The 19,354-nt window shown below is 47.6% G+C and overlaps 1 protein-coding gene across 1 annotated transcript in view; it reads right to left on the bottom strand.

Annotated features, from left to right (window-relative positions):
• The window catches only part of ZNRF3 (zinc and ring finger 3), a 170,337-nt gene extending 154,425 nt beyond the window's left edge, over positions 1–15,912 (bottom strand). Inside the window, exon 1 of the mRNA XM_515054.9 lies at positions 15,219–15,912. Coding sequence (XP_515054.6) covers positions 15,219–15,518 — 300 coding nt within the window. The 5' untranslated portion in view covers positions 15,519–15,912. The remainder of the gene's footprint in view (positions 1–15,218) is intronic.
• Positions 15,913–19,354: the final 3,442 nt, after the last annotated feature.

The following is a 19,354-nucleotide window of genomic DNA, read 5'->3' as shown; positions in this document are numbered from 1 at the left end:
GCAAATTTAAACACAAGAGTCAGGAAATGCAAAAATTACCACTGCCACTGGAACTTGAAATCACCCACCCGGCACATTTAATACCACAAGTGCGTTTATATGTGTCCTAGAGATTTAAGCCTAATAACACCAAAACTTCAAAACTATAATCTCTTCATCTAATTCCTAGGATGAGGGTGACATTTATTGATGGGCATTAGAGCATTTCTGGAGTGAACATGCCATGAAAAGGCAGCCTGAAAACCCTCTAGCACAAGTGAAATACAACATATCATAGATTCTGGAATATTCCTGAAAGTCCCAATGCCCATGTAATCACCACTGTCCCACAAAAACAGTTAAAAAAAAAAAAAAAAAAACCTCAGCATGTCAACTTATACAGAACTAAGCAATAATTCAATAATTTCCCAAATGCTTACAGTCAGCCCCATAAAGACTAGAAAATCAAACGTTTGCTAAATTGAAATCTAAAATTCTCTCACATGTAGCCTGTTAAGTCTCTTTAGAAATACTACTACAGTCCTTTTAAATTCTGCTTCCCACACAGCACTTAAACACAGGATCAAGGCCCATGCCAGAGCTTCCAAAGGGAAAAAAAATGTGGGGGGAAGTAATATGGCACAAATGTAAGTAAAGACTCATATACATTTGTTTCTGATGGGTCATTCTGAAGCGACATAGAACTTCTACTACTCCTCCAAAAGTCCCGGTGTTTTAAGTGACACCAAAATATTATATTTTACATATTTAAATAAAACACATCCCCAGAAGTCTACAGTCAGGCTGTGATATTCTCTTCTCCAGCATATTCTGAACAATGTTCCCAGGGCAGGCACACGCCAGACTGGAAGGAGCCAGAGGGTGTCACCTCCTACCGCCTCCTTTCTCCAGACCTCCAGGAAGCACAGGCAAGGTGAAATTATTTTGAGAGTCTGGACTATCCCAACTATTTGGAATAATCAGGACACACCATGTCTGAAAGCTGCTTGCAAATAGTTGCGACAATCATAGAAAATTCTCCCTCAAAAAAACAAGCCTTGGCTGGGCACAGTGGCTCACGCCTGTAATCCCAGCACTTTGGGAGGCCGAGGTGCGTAGATCACCCGAGCTTAGGAGTTCAAGAGCAGCCTGGGTAACACAGCAAAACCCCCTCTCTACGAAAAATACAAAAAATTAGCCAGGCGTGGTGGTGTGTGCCTGTGGTCCCAGCCAGCTACTCAGGAGGCTCAGGTGGGAGGATCGTTTGAGACTAGGAGGCGGAGGTTGCAGTGAGATGAGATCGTGCCACTGCACTCCAACCTGGGTGACAGAGTGAGACCCCACCTAAAAAAAGAGAAAAAAAGCCAAGCCTTTTTTTCTGCAGGCCACATTAACACCCCTTTCACATCCCTCTCACTATGCTATCCCATAGTAGTGTGATCTAGGAGAATTCCGGTTCGGTAAATAATTTACATGTTTTACATCCAAGACAATAGGGAGATGGAGTGCTCTGATTCAAAGGAACACGCTGGTGGAACCCAGGAAAAAGCTTCATGGGAAGGACTGAAAGTTTGGCTGCAGATGGGAGGAGCTGGGACAGGAAAAAGACAGTGGAAAGCAAAGATGGGAGTTGAAAATGTGGAGGTGAAGACACGTATTACAGCAGGCAATCCAAAAGGAAAGGCACAGGCCAGGTGCGGTGGCTCACGCCAGTAATCCCAGCACTTTGGGAGTTGAGGCAGGTGGATTGCTTGAGCTCAAGAGTTCAAGACTAGCCTGGGCAACATGGTGAAACCATGTCTCTACTAAAAATACAAAAATTAGCAGGGCGTGGTGGCGCATTTCTGTGGTCCCAGCTACTCAGGAGGCTAAGGCAGGAGGACTGCTTAAGCCCGTGAGGCGGAGTTTGCAGTGAACGGAGATCACGCCACTGTACTCCAGCCTGGGTGGGTGACAGAGTGAGATTCTGTCTCCCCGACCCCCCTAAAAAAGAAAGAAAAGCACTGAGAGAGGAAAGCCCAGGACCCACTCAGGAACAAGGACAGCAACACACAGGCCCACACCCGGAGGCAACAATGAGAGACTGGGGCAGCTAGGTCACCTCTTCACACAGCTCAGCAGTAAGCAACAGGACGCCACGAAAGATTTTGATCAAGAGACTGATGTGACCAAACACTACTTTAGAAGGATGAATCTGAAGGGAAGGGAAGAACTGATGGGAAGAAAGAGAATGTGAGAGCCGACTGCAGTGGCACATGCCTGCATAGTCCCAGCTACTCGGGAGGCTGAGACGGAAGGATCGCTTGAGCCCAGGAGTTCAAGTCCAGTCTAGGCAACATAGTGAGACTCGGTCTCTTTTAAAAACAAAGAAGAAGAAAAACCAAAAGAGAGAGAATGAGAGACAGGAAAACAGCTTGGGCAGCATCAGGCCTGAAGAGGGAAGTCAGCAAGGGGCAGAGCAAGCCAAGCATTGTCTTGAAGATACCACCATTTCCCTTCAACTCAGCCACAAGCTACCTTTATTTAAATTTTGAAATAGCTTTGCAAGTCAAGCTTGCAACATTCTTTACATGCCATTAGCTGTCTGCTCACCACCTACTCCAAGACTGATGTACTTTCTGAAAAGATGCCAAGTCTCCAGGTACCCAGCGATATTCCAGAAATCCCATAAAGGTGCTAAACACACAATGTCAAATGCATTTAAGAAAAAGTATACAAATTAGGTACAAAGAAAAGCATTCTCAGGCCGGGCACAGTGGCTCACGCCTGTAATCCCAACACTTTGGGAGGCTGAGGCGGACAGATCACTTGAGGTCAGGAGACCAGCCTGGCCAACATGGCGAAACCCTGTCTCTACTAAAAATATAGGGGCCAGGCGTGGTGGCTCACACCTGTAAGCCCAGCACTTTGGGAGGCCGAGGCGGGCGGATCACGAGGTCAAGAGATCGAGACCATCCTGGCCAACATGGTGAAACCCTGTCTCTACTAAAAATACAAAAATTAGCCAGGTGTGGTGGCACACGCCTGTAGTCCCAGCTACTCGGGAGGCTGAGGCAGGAGAATCGCTTGAACCCGGGAGGCGGAGGTTGCAGTGAGCCGAGATCGCGCCACTGCACTCCAGCCTGGCCGACAGAGCGAGACTCTGTCTCAAAAAAATAAAAATAAAAATAAATAAAAATAAAAATTAGCCGGGCGTGATGGTGGACGCCTGTAATCCCACCTACTCGGGAGGCTGAGGCAGGAGAATCGCTTGAACCCAGGATGGGGAGGTTGCAGTGAGCCAAGATCACACCACTGCACTCCAGCCTGGCCGACAGAGCAAGACTCCGCCTCAGACCACCTGAACGGCAGACAGCCTTCTGGGGCAGAATCCAGAAAAGGCACTCCCAAATGAGAGGATGAACTAAGATACTGTAAGTGAAAGTACACCAGGAACCCTAAAGCAACAGGCACATGGAAGATTTTCTGGAATTCAACCGTCGCAGCAGAATGCCATTCTAGAAAGACCACCCCTCCCCCGAGAACCCCAAGTTCTGAGTTCTAATCCCAGCTCTTAAGACCAAAGGCTAGATGCCCTTGCCCACAGTTCCCTCACTGCAAAAGGAGAGCTAAGTCACAGCATTTTCTTTTTTTTTGAGACGGAGTCTCGCTCTGTCGCCCAGGCTGGAGTGCAGTGGCGCAATCTCGGCTCACTGTAAGCTCCGCCACCCAGGTTCATGCCATTCTCCTGCCTCAGCCTCCCGAGTAGCTGGGACTACAGGCACCCGCCACTGCGCCTGGCTAATTTTTTGTATTTTTAGTAGAGACGGGGTTTCATCGTGGTCTCGATCTCCTGACCTCGTGATCCACCCGCCTCAGCCTCCCAAAGTGCTGGGATTAGAGGCGTGAGCCACCGTGCCCGGCCAGAGTCACAGCATTTTCAAGGTGCCCTTCAGCACAAACAATTAAGTCTCAGAGTTGAGAAACCATGGAGCCAAAAAGAGAGAAGGAGCAAAGATCCTGAAGGCACAGGCCAATGGCTCCAGACATCAGCCTTCAACACCTACACCAAAGCAAAAAGAGCCCTCTGGTCACATCAAGGGTAGCTGGGCCTTCCTCAGTAGCATAACTTGAGACTCATGGGGTCCACTGATGGACATCTCACACTCAGGTTGGTTGGGGAAGGAGAGAAAAGAGACTCGCCAAGCACAAGTTAAAAGCTTTCAACTTTGGAACTTCCAGAGACAGAAAGGATGGCCAGCTACACTGTCTACAGGGCCAGGCATCTGTAAATGGAACTGTCAGTGAGGGAAGTAAGCTGGGCAATGCAATAAGGACTTGTGACTGGAGGGCCTGTGTACCTGCTGAAGGGGGCAGCTGCCACTCCACTATGGCAGGCTATTGCCTCATGGGACTGTGGACCTACTGATGCCAGATCTTTTAATTTTTTTTTTTAGAAGAGCCCATTTTTATGTACACTTTCTAGATTTTTAACAGCGATCGAACAAAATACCTGGAAGCTGTTTTCAGCCTATATGCTTGCTGCTTAAATGCACCCCTGAGAGTCTGGTGCTTGGGCTCAACTTGCATCTCTGCCCACCACCAACTGACAGTGTCACTGTGAATTCAAGGACAGATTCATTCGGCCTTTCTGAATCCAGCCTGTTCAGAAGCAGAAAGCCTGCTCGACAGGAAAGAGGAAGGGCAGAAACCAGCAACTGAAGCAGCACCCTCCTGGGCAACAATCTGCTGCCACAGGGTGTGACGACAGCACAGCGGTCCCCACCGTGAGGCCTCTGAGCATGGCCATCTGCCTGGAGAGAGGCCGTGTTCCTGCCCAGAATACAAGGGCAACCTGCTGCTCCTGAATCATGCTCTGATACACCTACAAGGGAGGCACCCAGATGCCACGCCAGGTACCTTCCCTTCAGTGCAGACATTAGTCATAATTCAGATCCTTATGGCAGACAAAAAAAAAAAAAAAAAGCCAGTATTTTACTATTTACTAAATGATAGGAATATATAGACTTTCACTTTTATGACATTTTGTATTTTTGAGAAACATACAGTGGGTCACAGTGGCTCACGCCTATAGTCTCAGCACTTTGGGAGACCAAGGTGGGTGGATCACTTGAGCCCTGGAGTTTGAGACCAACCTTGGCAATATGGCAAAAACCCATCTTTACAAAAAAAAAAAAAAAATTAGCCAGGCATGGTGGTGCATGCCTGTAGTCCCAGTTACTTGGGAGGCTGAGGCGGAAGGATCACTTGTGAGCCTGAGATTTCTAGCTGCAGTGAGCCAAGAAAGATTGCGCCACTGCACTCCAGCCTGGGCAATAGAGCAAAACATACTATCTGTTGCGAGCAGGGCTATTGTGTAGAAACATACATGGCGACCTGGTAGGGGTGTATAAACTAGACCACTCCTGTAGAGCAATCTAAAAATATGTAGCAAAAGCCTCAAAAATGTTTATATCACTTAACTCAGTGAACCTAATTCTAGAAATCTTATGAAAATAACCAAGGCAGGCCAGGCACGGTGGCTCACGCCTATAATCCCAGCACTTTGGGAGGCCAAGGCGGGTGAATTGCTTGAGCTCACAAGTTCAAGACCAGCCTGAGCAACATGGGGAAACCCCATCTCTACAGAAAATACAAACATTAGCTGGGTGTGGTGATGTGCACCTGTAGTCCCAGCTACTCGGGAGACTGAGGTGGGAGGATGGCTTGAGCCCAGGAGGCAGAGGTTGCAGGGAACCAAGATCACGCCACTGCACTCCAGCCTGGGCGATAGAGCCAGAACTTGTCTTGAAAAAAAGAAAAAGAAAGAAAGAAAATAACCAATGCTGGCACAGTGGCTCACACTGGTAGCTGCAAGGCTCACTGCAGCCTCAAACTCTCGAATAAATCAGAAAAATAACATTTGAAAAGCACAAATTATACCATGGGTGCATAAAACCTATGTTTCTTCTCTATACGGTATCTACAGTAAACATTCAATAAATGCTTGCTGACAAGATAGCAAAGCCAAATTAACTCAAGTAGAAAATTAAGTTGTAATCAAATTCTTACAGTGCTGGATGGGAACTTACACACACCTAATTGAGTACTACCCCACTCTTAATTTTATTTTTTATTTTTTTTATTTTTTGAGACAGAGTCTCGCTCAGTCACTCAGGCTGGAGTGCAGTGGTGTGATCTCGGCTCACTGCAAGCTCCACCTGCCGGGTTCACACCATTCTCCTGCCTCAGCCTCCCGAGTAGCTGGGACTACAGGCGCCCGCCACCACGCCTGGCTAATTTTTTGTATCTTTAGTAGAGACGGGGTTTCACTGTGTTAGTCAGGGTGGTCTCGATCTCCTGATCTCGTGATCTGCCCGCCTCAGCCTCCCAAAGTGCTGGGATTACAGGCATGAGCCACCGCGCCGGCTCTTTTATTTTTTAAATGCAGGCACTTCTGCACCAGGAGGCCAGAAGTCCCCATTCTAACATACGTTTTCCCATCAAAATTCTAGGATCAAACTTCGTTTTCACAGAATCAAACTCTATACTGAGTTTCTAAACAACTATATTACACTGGCTGCTGGGGAGAGGAGGAAATTAATATCAAGTCTTACAACACATCTTAAGGGCAATAAAAATAAAGTGCTCTCCTTTGAACCACAATGGGCCAGCTGACCTTATTCTTTTGACACTATCATGAGTAAACAGAGCCACTGAAAGTCAGATTTTAAAACATCTCATTCAAGCTACAAATAGAACAAAGAACCTCTACTCTCTACCTCCTTCCTATTCCGTTAGAAAGGTATAAAGGCACCTCTCTTCAAAGAGGTTATCAGCTTTAACCTCAAAGGTAGGTAAAAATGAGTTGGAAAAGGCCAGAATGCTCATACAGTGACAGACAGGTCTAAACTTAGCACCAGGGCCAGATTCCCTCCCCCAGGTGTTCTTCAGTATCCTATAGGCTGTTTCCTACCAGATAGGACATGCCCCACTGTACTGTAAGGTAACCGTTCGTGTGCTGTCTGGACACCTACACTCAGCTGCCTGCAGGCAGGGACCAAGTCTTACTCTTGTGTTCATTGCCTTGCCCCACAAAGGATCTGATGGACGGGGGGCACCACTGAATGTTTGCCCACTGAGGCATGTAGCACTCGTGGTAAGTTTTAACAACCAGGAGGATTCAATGAGCCTGTGCAAAGTAAGAAAGGTCACAAACATGGGACGTGACCTCTTTGGAGAAAGACATGCAGACTCCCAAATTGCTATAAAAGTCAGCCACAGGAAGGAGGTGTGTCTCACACCAGAAATCCCTTTAAATGCCAGAAAATTACAGCCATTCCAGCTTGCCCAATAGCTGAAAACAACAGAAGTGCCATCGAGTGACAGTTATATATGTCAAGTCACTGGTCCCTCTTTGTGAACTTGGTAGATTGGCTCTTTATGGAAAAAACTAAGTTAGAATGAGACTTTTGTGATTTAAAAAAAGAAGAGGAAAAGAAAGGAAGGAAATACATCTTTGTGAGGATAGGGGATTTTCTCAGTTGACGTTATAGACTTATTTCTTGGTCAATCGTTTTGGGTTTAAACTCAACTCTAAATTCCACATCAGTTCCCATAACCTCATCATAAGAAAGTGTGAAGTGAAGCGGGCTTGTGAAAACAGAAATGGCTTAGAATCAGACAGACCAGGATTTGAACCTCAGCTGCACTAATGACTTGCTCAGTGACTTTGACAAGTGACTTTACCTCTCTGGCACATGCCATCTACCTTGTCTGTTAAATGTGAGCAAAGCACTGTGCCCAGTGCCTGGCACACAATAAGCACTTGATCATTAGTAGCTATTTTTAAAAGCTCTGACATGGAGGAAGACTGAGAGACTCAAAATCTAAATTAATTAGAGAAGAAAAGCAACCACTTAAACCCAATATACAATTTAAGAATGCCTGGCTTTCCTCAATTATACATCTGATCATAAAGCATGCCCTGCATCTGGTGTTCCCTGTCACACTCAGCCAGGCTACAGCCGGGGGTAACAGAAGGGCTCCAAGCCTGGGAGTAAGGGGACCCAAATATTAATCCTGGGTCATCTCTACCTTATGTGGACTTCAGCAAAGCATTTCTCTGGATTTCAGTCTCCTTTCTAACACATTAAAGGACTGAATCTGGTTCTTTTGATTATGAAGATTTACTTAAATGTCACAAATTAGAAATCCAAACTCTCCAGACTTGGGAAAATACCATCAAGGAGCAAAGTTCTGACCAGATATGGTGGCTCTCACCTGTAATCCCAGAGCACTGGGAGGCCAAGGCAGGAGGATCACTTGAGGCCAGGAGTGCAAGACCGGCCTAGGCAACATAACGAGACCCTATACCTACAAAAAATAAAAAATTAGCTCTGTATGGTGGCATACACCTGTAATTCTAGCAACTGGGGAAGCTGAGGCCTGAGAACTGCCTGAGCCCAGGAGTCCAAGAGTACAGTGAGCCATGATCTTACCACTGTGCTCTAGTCTGGGCAACATGGTGAGACCCTGACCAAAAAAAAAAAGAAAGAGAGAGAGAGAAAGCAAGCAAGCAGCAAAGTTTTTCACATGGCATATATTTAGGTTAACGATGATACTGAATGCCAATCCCTTATTGTTACTCCCAGGGACACTGGAAATTCAAGATTCTTTCCTTCCATAACCTATCCACTTTAAGGCTTTGTCAATACTCAGTTTCATCAGGAAAAGAACACCTTCAGACTTTTCTTATGCCAGGTACCCTGCCTTGGAATATAAACACCCCACACAGATTTCTTTTTATTTTTTTTATTTTGAGACGGAATCTTGCTCTGTCGCTCAGGCTGGAGTGCAGTGGCGTGATCTCGGCTCACTGTAACCTCCACCTCCTGGGTTCACGCCATTCTCCTGCCTCAGTCTCCCAAGTAGCTGGGACTACAGGCCCCCGCCACCACGCCCGGCTAATTTTTTATATTTTTGGTAGAGACAGGGTTTCACCGTGTTAGCCAGGATTGTCTCGATCTCCTGACCTCGTGATCTGCCCGCCTCGGCCTCCCAAAGTGTTGGGATTACAGGCGTGAGCCACCACACCGGGCCAGATCACTTTCATACAACCCAGTATTATAATACCAGTGGGTCTATGGGAACCAGAGAGAGAGCTATCCTTTCCATCCAAGCAAGTTTCTGGAAATAACAATCAAAAAGGAAGGATAATCCCAGAATTTATTAGCCAAGCCAAAGCAAGTTGTTCTCATCAATTAAAGCATAAATAATCCATAAAACCCACTGCCTGCCTGATGTCCACTCTCCATCATTTATTCATTCAATACTGAGTGCCTCATGTATAGCAGGCAGTGGGAACCCAGGGGGTGGATCCAGAAATGAGCAAAAACAGACCCCATGGGGTCCAGGTCCACAAGGGAAGGTGTGAGAAGCTACTCTTTAGGCATTTCAACAGCGACAGGTGCTCCGTTTCATTTTTCAATGAACTAAGAAATGGAACTATACTCTGCTTTCCCACATCCTGCATTCAGAGTGTCACGTTCTTACACTTTGCCATGTAAATGCAGAAAAGTCTTTGAGTGACTATATTCTCTCTTCTCCCAAGGATGCTGCACAGTGCACAGGAGGGAAGTTAATTCATTATAGACAATGGATGCCTCAGGGCCTAAGGGCTCAGTTCGGTGGAGAAACCCATTTGGTAAGAATTATCATTTATCCATGCATGTGTCTGTCTCCATAGGAGACTGAACTCCAGAAGACAACAGCAATACAGTGTCTGGTACAGAATAGGGCTGTGATAGATGTCTACAAAATAAATATGTTCAATGGAGGCACCCAGACCTGTAGACTTCTTCCGTACAACTCTTGTCAGCCTGAACCCCACTCAAACTCTTGGTAATGGACTATTCAATGCTCTACTAGATTAGAGTTTCCCCTTTTCCTTGTGGGTATAGAGGGGACACATCACAGAACCCTGAAGAGGCAAAGTTGTAACTGCCCATAGACAAGAATACGCATACACTTGCAGGAGTTCATGGACTATCTCTGAAAGTCTGTGACCCTCAGGTGAAGAACCCCTATATTATATGTTGTTCAAAATTAGACTTGAATTAATGTCAAAATCCTAACCAGCCAAGTTCTGTTCACTTGGCAAAAACAAGAACAAGCAACCCAGGCAGACCTGGGTTCCTTTCTTTTTTTTTTTTTTTTTTTGAGACGGGGTCTCGCTCTGTCACCCAAGCTGGAGTGCAGTGGTGTGATCTCAGCTCACTGCAACCTCCGCCTCCCGGATTCAAGCAATTCTCCTGCCTCAGCCTCCTGAGTAGCTGGGATTTACAGGCATGTGCCACCACGCCTGGCTAATTTTTTTGTATTTTTTTGTATGGGTTCACCATATTGGCCAGGCTGGTCTCGAACTCCTGACCTTGTGATCCACCCGCCTCGACCTCCCAAAGTGCTGGGATTACAGGCGTGAGCCACCGCGCCCGGCCAGACGTGGGTTTCAATCCAGGTTTGTCATCTGCTAGCCATGTGAAGTTAGAGAACTCAACTTGCTTCTCTCAGCCTCAGTTTTTCTCCTCTGTAAAATGGGTTAACAATAGTTGCTAATTGCATGTTAGTGTCAGGATGAGAAGAACCAAAACATGACATGCTTGGCAGTGCTCTGTATAAATAAGAGGAAACCATCACTACTTTCCCTTTAATCTACAGCTCTACACTGAACTCCAATTTCATTCCTATTCAGAATTGTACTAGTAACTCCCATGAGATCTCAGGGAACAAAACAGAAAATAAGGGGCTCTAAGAATGTATAACATCACAAAATACAGCCCCAGTTTTCCCCCTGAATCAAATGCTTGGTTTTAACCTATGAAGGCCCATCTGAGAAGACAGTAGGCAATCCCTTTCTGTCTAAATCCAGGTCAGCTGTCAGCACACAATTGTTCTATTAGACCAAGTCAATTTTTAGAGGCAGGCCTGTTAAGTTAACTTAAAATGGAGATGAAAAGAAAGTGTTTGATCAAATGCTAAACTGCAGAAGCACACTGACAGGGAAACAAAGCAGAGGAATTAGTTTCCTAAAATTACTCTCTGTGATACCTTTACTTAACATCGGATATTTAAGGACCTTGATCAGCCCTTTTAACCCACCACCTAGCTCTCTACCCACCCCTAATAGCTAAAGGAACTGACTTAGTTCTTAAATGTCCTCAGCTTCTCTCTGTTTTCAAGTCCATTCAGCATTTAACCTAGGACCCAGAAAGGCTGAATTTAAAGTTACACAGAACCTGTCATTCAGATTCCTTCTACAAATGAATTTCTCAAGCTTTTCTAAATATTTGACTTCAAGCAAAAAAAAAAAAAAAATGCATTTCCACTTTAAAACAATCTTTCATCTCTAGCAATGCAAATTTTCTTTGTTTAACCAACCCACATATCACTAGCCAGTGTTTAATCGGGCCTTTATTTAACATCACCAACCATGTGAGTTGCACAGCCAAGTCTGAAAGTTTCAGATAATGATCTCATTAACAGCAACAAATTGGTTCAAAGATGAAATATATATCAATATATCTAAGAACCCTTTAAAGTCCCACACTTCAGAACTACAGGAGAAGTGTAATTAATTTCTCCAGCATTCAAACTGTATGCCTGACACTCTTACAAGCAAACAGGCTTTAATAATGCATAAATACATAAGATAATAAAAGTAACTAATAGCATTTCATACCCACAAATTGTTTTCACCACAACTTTCACAGATGGAGACATTAAAAAAAAAAAATTCTTCATTCAGATTACACTGGTGACCTTGGGATAGTTATTTAAGCCTAAAACGCAAAGGAGAAGAACCAAGATTCCTGATGACGAATCCTAAGGTTTGAATTACTACCTCCCTCCCTCTTGCACTCTCTCTCTCTCTCTGACACTGACAAACTGACACAATTCTTAACTAGGCTTCCCCTACCCTAACCCATGGAAATGACTGAACAGGTACTCTAGTTAGAATTATCTAGGCAAACCAGACTATGATAAGGTATCTACTATACAAATATATGTATACATACACACACACACACACACACACACACACACACACACTCTTCATTGGCATATAATAAGGAGGGGGGTTAAAAATCAGTAATACAAACAAATTCCTTATCTTAGAATTCTTAAAGGTGACACTCCTAAACAGGTTTTTTCTCCCCTAAACCATGAATAAGTAATACTGCTACAGAACCCCAGTGGAAATAACAAAAGCAATGCTATAGTGCTACTATTTAGCTTTAGTTATAGGAAAATGAACTCTGCTCTGAGACGATAAAACACTAAGCAGCAAATCACAGTTTTTGTTTGTTTGTTTGTTTGTTTTTGAGAGAGTGTCTCGCTCTGTTGTCCAGGCTGGAGTACAGTGGTGTAATCATGGCTCACTGCAACCTCAGCCTCCCAGGCTCAAGCAATCCTCCCACCTCAGCCTCCCAAATAGCTGGGACTACAGGTGCACACCACCATACTGGGCTACTTTTTTTTTTTTTGTAGAGACCAGGTCTAACTGTGTTGCCCAGGCTGGTCTCAAACTCCTAGGCTCAAGCAATCCTCCTGCCTCAGCCTCCCAAAATGCTGAGACTACGGGCGTCAGCCACCATGCCTGGCTACTATTTTCTTTTAAGATAGTAAATAAAAGGAAGTTTTGAAAAGTTCAATGAGACTGTGTCACCAGGGCACAGTGAAAGCCTCAGAGAAAGACAAGAAGTTACAATGAGCAAGAGTTAAGATTCAAACTATTCTTGAAGACTGTGGATAAAATGTTTGGGAATCTTCAGCATAGCATCATCTCTAAAGCTTATAAAGGTTTTTCATGATAGTAAACAAAAGGAGGTTTATTTAAAGACAGTAAATAAAAGGAGATTTTGAAAAGTTCAGGTTACTTAGAAAACATGATTAATCCAAAGCTGGACAGCAATTTATTCCTTCTGCTTTCTCATTTCTCACCAAAAGAAAATGTTATATTCCCTCTCAGCGGCCCTAAAACATCATCAGCCTTCCTTACAAAAAACTTTTTCAGGGCTGCCAGACAAGGTCCACACCAATTCCTTCAATCAAACAGTATTTGCAGAACTCATAAAAGCACGCTAGCCTTTGTACACACACATCCCTGAAAGCCACACTGCACTCTGTCCGCAGAAACAGGGAGGTTCAACAAGTCAGCCACCACAATAAAGTTACTAAAGATACGAGGTGCACCATGAAATGACTATTCAGACAGCTCAGATAAACTCACCAACATTACTGCAGCTATAAGGGAATTAAGGACACCTATTAGTGATTGCTTAACAAGTAAACTTATTAAATACCATTTAAGTCACTTTACTTAGCAACTATTGACTTTTTGGGGGGGGGGGCTAGGCTAATGGACTACAAAAGAGTTAGATAAGCACTTCAAAAAGTTTCAGAAGAGAATAGATTCCTTCTGCCAAATTCACATATTATCTCTCTACTCACAAGGATAAAATAGTTACAAATGGTGTTTAAACTGCTAATTTTGTATTAAATGGTGAACCCAAGATTATCTCCAAAGTATAACACTCCTCATAATGGATAGCTCGCTCACCAGACAAACTACTGTTGAGAAAGAGTGACACGTTAAAACATTGCAGATAAAAACTGCAAACTTCAAAAGTCTCCTTCAAAAAGTCAAGTGCCACGCTAAAGCGTCTTTTTTTTTTTTTTTTAGAAGGCTGTAAATCAAACATTTCTAAAACCATCAGGACACAATGAAGCCTCAAAGACAAGAAGTTGCCAAGGAGCAAGACTTAAATGTTTAGGAATCTTCAGCAAAGCATCAGCTCTAAAACTTATAAAGATCATAATTGCAACTTTTTTTAAGTCCAAAAGCATTAACATAGATAGTCAAAGGGCTCAATGAAGGAGTTTCCTCTTCTATTTACCCCACAGAAGTTTTCGGATGGGGATAAGAGCCCGGTAAGGCAATGCTGCTGATTAATCGCATGGGCCTGGGTACCTCCTCCAGCTTTGTAAGGGCACACCTCTACGGAGTCAAGCTGCACAGCTCTCCCTGTCCTATGAAGGCAGGGCTTTGAGTCTGCACCCAAGGAAGGAAAAGGACACCACGGAACAGGCTGTCTACGCTGCGGGCTGCTATGCAATCATTCCATGGAGTCCCCTTCTTTTCATTCATAACTCACCCAAGAGTAAAGCACAGAAGGCCCACAAAGCTTAGGCCCTGCAGACATCCGATCACCCCAAAGATTCAAAGACAAGCCAAACTTTACGAATCGCCCCCATCCGAGGCGCGCATATTAACTGCCATTATTAGTGCGCTGGCTGTCTAGTAACAAGTTGATAAAATCACGGCCAAGGAAGCGGGAAGACATCCACCCAGCTAACCATCCGCAGAAGCTTCAGTTGAGAGTCCCTCCTCCAAAGAGTAAGCACGGCTTAAAGGTCTCCCTAGCCAGTTTCCTTTGGAATGCAGATCTCTTTCATTTGGTCCAAGGTGGAGGCCCTGTCAGTGAGATACCCCATCTCCCCATTTGCAGGCCCTTCGCATCAGTCTTTGGCCGAGGGACGGGCAGGCGGTATCCCTCCCACCCTCTGTAATGTGAGGCATGCAGCGAGGGCTGCCTTCCATCGCCACTCCAGGGAACCCCCGATCCCCACTCCTCGACCAGCTCCGCCTCCTCCCCTGCCTGCTGCTGCTTGTCCAGAGCCCCGCAGAAGGGTCACCGGCGCCCAGGTGAGGCGGACGGCAGGTTCCGGGGAAGAACCCGACGTTGTGCAGCCCTTCAGACAAACCTGGCCGCACCCAAAAAGAACATGCATGGATGGAAAGCAAAGCCTGCAACCTGAAACGAGCCACCCCATCCCTCATCACTTGTCTTTTCAAAGTTGGCATTCAACAGGTAGTTCCCGGGACTTCCACCTGAGGCAGACCTAAATACCCAACCGGCCAAGGGGGCTGCCCCAGCATGGGTGCCGGGCCCAGGATGCCCCTCCCGCCCCGGGGTTCACAGGAGCTCTAGCCCCCACGTGCGCTCGCCCCCCGCGGATGCGTCCCGGAGGCCGCGTCCCGCCCGCCTGCCCGCCCGCAGGGGAGGGATGCCGCCGGCCTCTCGGCCACCCCTCCCGCCCGCCCGCCAGTCAGGCAGCCCGCGGCGGGGTCGGCGGGCGCAGCCCCCGGAGCCATCTTGTGGCGGAGGCGGCGCGGGGCCCGGGCGGCGGGCAGCTACCTGCACGATCTCGCCCTCGGCGCTGAGCGTGGCCCCGGCCCGCGAGAAGCGGCCCGTGAGGCCGGTGGTGTAGGTGGTGTAATCGCCGCTTGGGCTCGACTCGAACAGCACCACCTCCACGAACGCCGTCTCCTTGGCCCGCGCCGCGCCGGGCCCCGCGGCCGCCAGCAGCAGCCCGAGCAGCAGCGGCAGCGGCGGCGGCGGCGGCAGGCGGCTGCACCGGAGGCCGCGGGGGCGGCGGCGCAGGCGGCGGTGGCGGCGGCCCGGGGCCCCTGGGCGCCCGCCCGAGCGCGGCCTCATGGTCCTGCGGCGGGAGGGCGCGGAGGGCGGGCGCGGCCGGGCATAGTCGCGGGCCGGCTGAGGACCGAACGCGGGCGGACGCCTCACAGCCCCATCACGGCGGCGGCGGCGGCTTTGTGGGTCGCAGGCTCAGCTCGGCTCCCCCGGCCGTCGCGCCGCGGCCCTTTCATCTGCTCCACGTGAGGGGTTATCCCCGCCCCGGCAGCGTCGTGACCCGCTCTCCCCTCCTTCCCCGCCCTCGGCCTCCGCAGCCGCCGCCGTGGGGAGTGAGAAGGCGGGGCAGGCGCGCCTGCGGCGAGAGGCGGGTCCCAAAGGCCGAGAACGCCCCTCCCCTCCCCGCCCCGGTTTCTATCTGTGCTCCGCCCCTTTATCCTCGCTCCGCCCCATCATCCCAGCTCCGCCCCCCTCCCGCGGTCTGCGCTCCGCCCCGTCGTCCTCGCTCCGCCCCCGCCCGCCGTCTTGCTCCACCCCATTATTCTCGCTCCGCCCCCCGCCCGTTGTTTCTACTCCGCCCCTTCGTCCTCGCTCCGCCCCTTCGTCCGCGCTCCGCCCCCGCTGCGCTCCGCCCCCTACGGCAGACATTTCTCCTCGCGGTTGCTAGAGTTCGGCGGGAACCGGGACCGCAACCTGCTCCGGGCGATGCGCGTCCTCTCTGGAGGCGCCACGCGTCCTGGTCCGGTGCAGGAGTTAGGGCCATTTGGTCTGGAAAGGCCTCGTCCTTCCTGGTTCCCCCGCCCCAATTCACAGTTCCCAGGAAGCTTGATCGCCCGCTCTGGGCGCTCCATTCCCACCCCCACCTCCAGGATCGAACGGGGAAGGCCGGGATGGTCAGGGGCAGTTTGCAGCTTGGGTCGTGTCCAGTTCTTGCACAGGTGTCGCCTAGACAGCTTCTCTGTATGAAGTCTGCACTGAAGGAGTGGGGAAGACCTTGAGGACCTTCTGATGGAGTTCATCTTTCTGCAGCCCCGGAGACTGTAATTCAGACACCGCCCCCAAAAGAAGTCTGGAAACTTTGAGTCTCGCCACGTGCAGGACAGAGGAGTCCAACACCATTATCACCCTCTATGCACAGACTGCTGGCTGCCACACTAACATATCTAAGGCACGTGCTCAAGGGCTCAGAGGTTCCCAGTCACCCAGAAAATAAACTTTTAATTCCCTGCCCCTTTTTGGAACATGCCTTTTCCTTCCTCATCTAGTCCTCTGAGAATTGAACCCCTCCTTCAAAAGCCAGATCCAATTCCCACTTCCTCCGTGGAGTCTTCCTTCCCTGGCCAGAATAGCTTTGTTCAGATATTTGCAAATATTTGGTTAGGATGAATCTGCTTCTACTTGCTACCACACCCAAAATGTTAAAAAGACAAAAAGAAAGAAAGAAAACTCATTAAGAATTTTCTTGAGTAAACAACTTACCAAGGTTACATTTGAAAGCTGAAAAAAAAAAAATTTAACGTGCAACAGAAAACACACTTGAAAAAAATCCACAGATCTCTATTACCACATTTGGACCACCCAGAGCTTCCGCTCAGGAGGGAGGCACCTGGGAAAGCAGGACTCTGGAGGGAGTGGCTTTTTAGTTTCTCCAAAACCGGGCCTAACCAGTGCTGCCTGCAACTGGGCACCATCGGTCCTGACAATGACCCCCACAAGGTCTTCTTATTTTTTTCATTTAGATACAGCGTCTCCCTCTGTCGCACAGGCTGGCGTGCGGTGGTGTGATCACAGCTCACTGTGCCCAAGTATCGAACTCCTGTGCCCAAGTATCCTCCCAGCTTAGCCTCCTGAGTAGCTGGGACTACAGGTGCCACACCCAGCCTCCATCCAGTTCTTAATTAAGGGGGAGGGCAAATCTCTATAGCTCATGGATGACACTTTGCGATATTTAAAATTCAAAGGCACCCACCACCAACTGATAAATGGATAACCAAATGTGGTCTATCCCTGCAATGAGATATTATCCATCAAGAAATGAAATACTGGCTGGGCGCAGTGGCTCACGCCTGTAATCCCAGCACTTTGGGAGGCCGAGGCGGGCGGATCACCTGAGGTCAGGAGTTCGAGACCAGCCTAGCCAACATGGTGAAACCCCGTCTCTACTAAAAAATACAAAAATTAGCCGGGTGTGGTGGCAGGTGCCTTAATCCCAGCTACTCGGGAGGCAGAGGCAGGAGAATCGTTTGAACCCCGGAGGCAGAGTTTGCAGTGTGCCGAGATCAAACCATTGCACTCAAACCCGGGGGACAAGAGCGAGACTTCTCTCAAAAAAGAAAAGAAAAGAAATGAAATGAAATACTTGGCTGGGCACGGTGGCTCACGCCTGTAATCCCAGCACTTTGGGAGGCCAAGGCTGGTGGATCACCTGAGGTCAGGAGTTTGAGACCAGCCTGGCCAACATGGCAAAAACCCATCTCTACTAAAATTACAAAATTTAGCTGGGCATGGTGGCATGTGCCTATAATCCCAGCTACTCAGGAGGCTGAGGCAGGAGAATCCCTTGAACCCGGGAGGCAGAGGTTGCAGTGAGCTGAGATCGCACCACTGCACTCTAGCCTGGGAGACAGAGTGAGACTCCATCTCAAAAAAAAAAAAAAAAAGGAAATGAAATATGAATACATGCTACAGCATGGATGAACCTTGAAAACATTATGCTAAGTGAAAGAAGCCAGACCCAAAAGCCCACATATTCTATGATTCCATCTATATGAAATGCCCAAAATAGGCAAATCTATAGGACAGAAAGTGGTTGCCAGGGGATAGGGGGAGGCAGGAATGGGTAGTGACTGCTAATGGGTTTCTTTGGAGGGTGATGAAAATAGTCTAGAATTAGATAATGGTGATGGTTGCACAACTCTGTAAATATACTAAAAACCACTAAATTGTACACTTTTAAAGGGTAAATGTTGTGGCATATGAATCTTTTTTTCTTTTAGAAACAGGGTCTCACTGTCAGGAGAGTGCAGTGGCGCCATCACGGCTCACTGCAGCCTCCACCTCCTGGGCTCAAGTGATCTTTCAGCCTCAGCCTCATGAGTAGCTGGGACTACAGGTACACACCACTACACCAAGCTAAATTTTTAATTTTTAATTTTTATTTGTAAAGACAGGGTTTTGCTATGTTGCCCACATTGGAATCAAACCCCTGAGCCCAAGCAATTCTCCCGCCTGAGTCTCTCAAAGTGCTGGGATTAACAGGCATGAGCCACCACACCTGGCTGGCATGTGAATTATATCTCAAAATAGCTGTTAAAAATATTTCCATCTGGGCACGGTGGCTCACGCCTGTAATCCCAGCACTTTGGGAGGCTGAGGCAAGCAGATCACTCGGCAGCAGGAGTTAGAGACCAGCGTGGCCAACATGGTGAAACCCCGTTTCTACTAAAAATACAAAAACTATTCCGGTGTGGTGGTGCACACCTGTAGTCTCAGCTACTTGGGAGGCTGAGGCGGAGGTTGCAGTGAGCCGAGATTGTGCCACTGCACTCCACCCTGGATGACAGAGCTAGACTCTGTCTCAAAAAAAAAAAAAAAATCCGTCTTTAGTGGTATTTTCATGCAAAACACACACACACACACACACACACACACACACACACACACACAGGATACAGCATAAGGATATCCTCTGCTCTTTGAAGTCTTAGCGCACATTTCACACCCTCAACAGGGACTACCCTGGCAATGCTATTTTAAACTGCAACGTGCCCCCTGTCATCCACTCCTATCCTCCCTTGGCCTGCCTTCCCCTACCCCTGTGGCATTTATCACCTTCTAACATACTAAATAATTTGCATATTTATTTTTGTCTGTCCTCCACACCCCACATGCACACATACCAG

The sequence above is a fragment of the Pan troglodytes genome, chromosome 23 (genome assembly GCF_028858775.2).
Source record: "Pan troglodytes isolate AG18354 chromosome 23, NHGRI_mPanTro3-v2.0_pri, whole genome shotgun sequence".
Taxonomy (NCBI): Eukaryota; Metazoa; Chordata; class Mammalia; order Primates; family Hominidae; genus Pan; species Pan troglodytes.
This window is presented reverse-complemented; position numbering and strand designations above follow the sequence as displayed.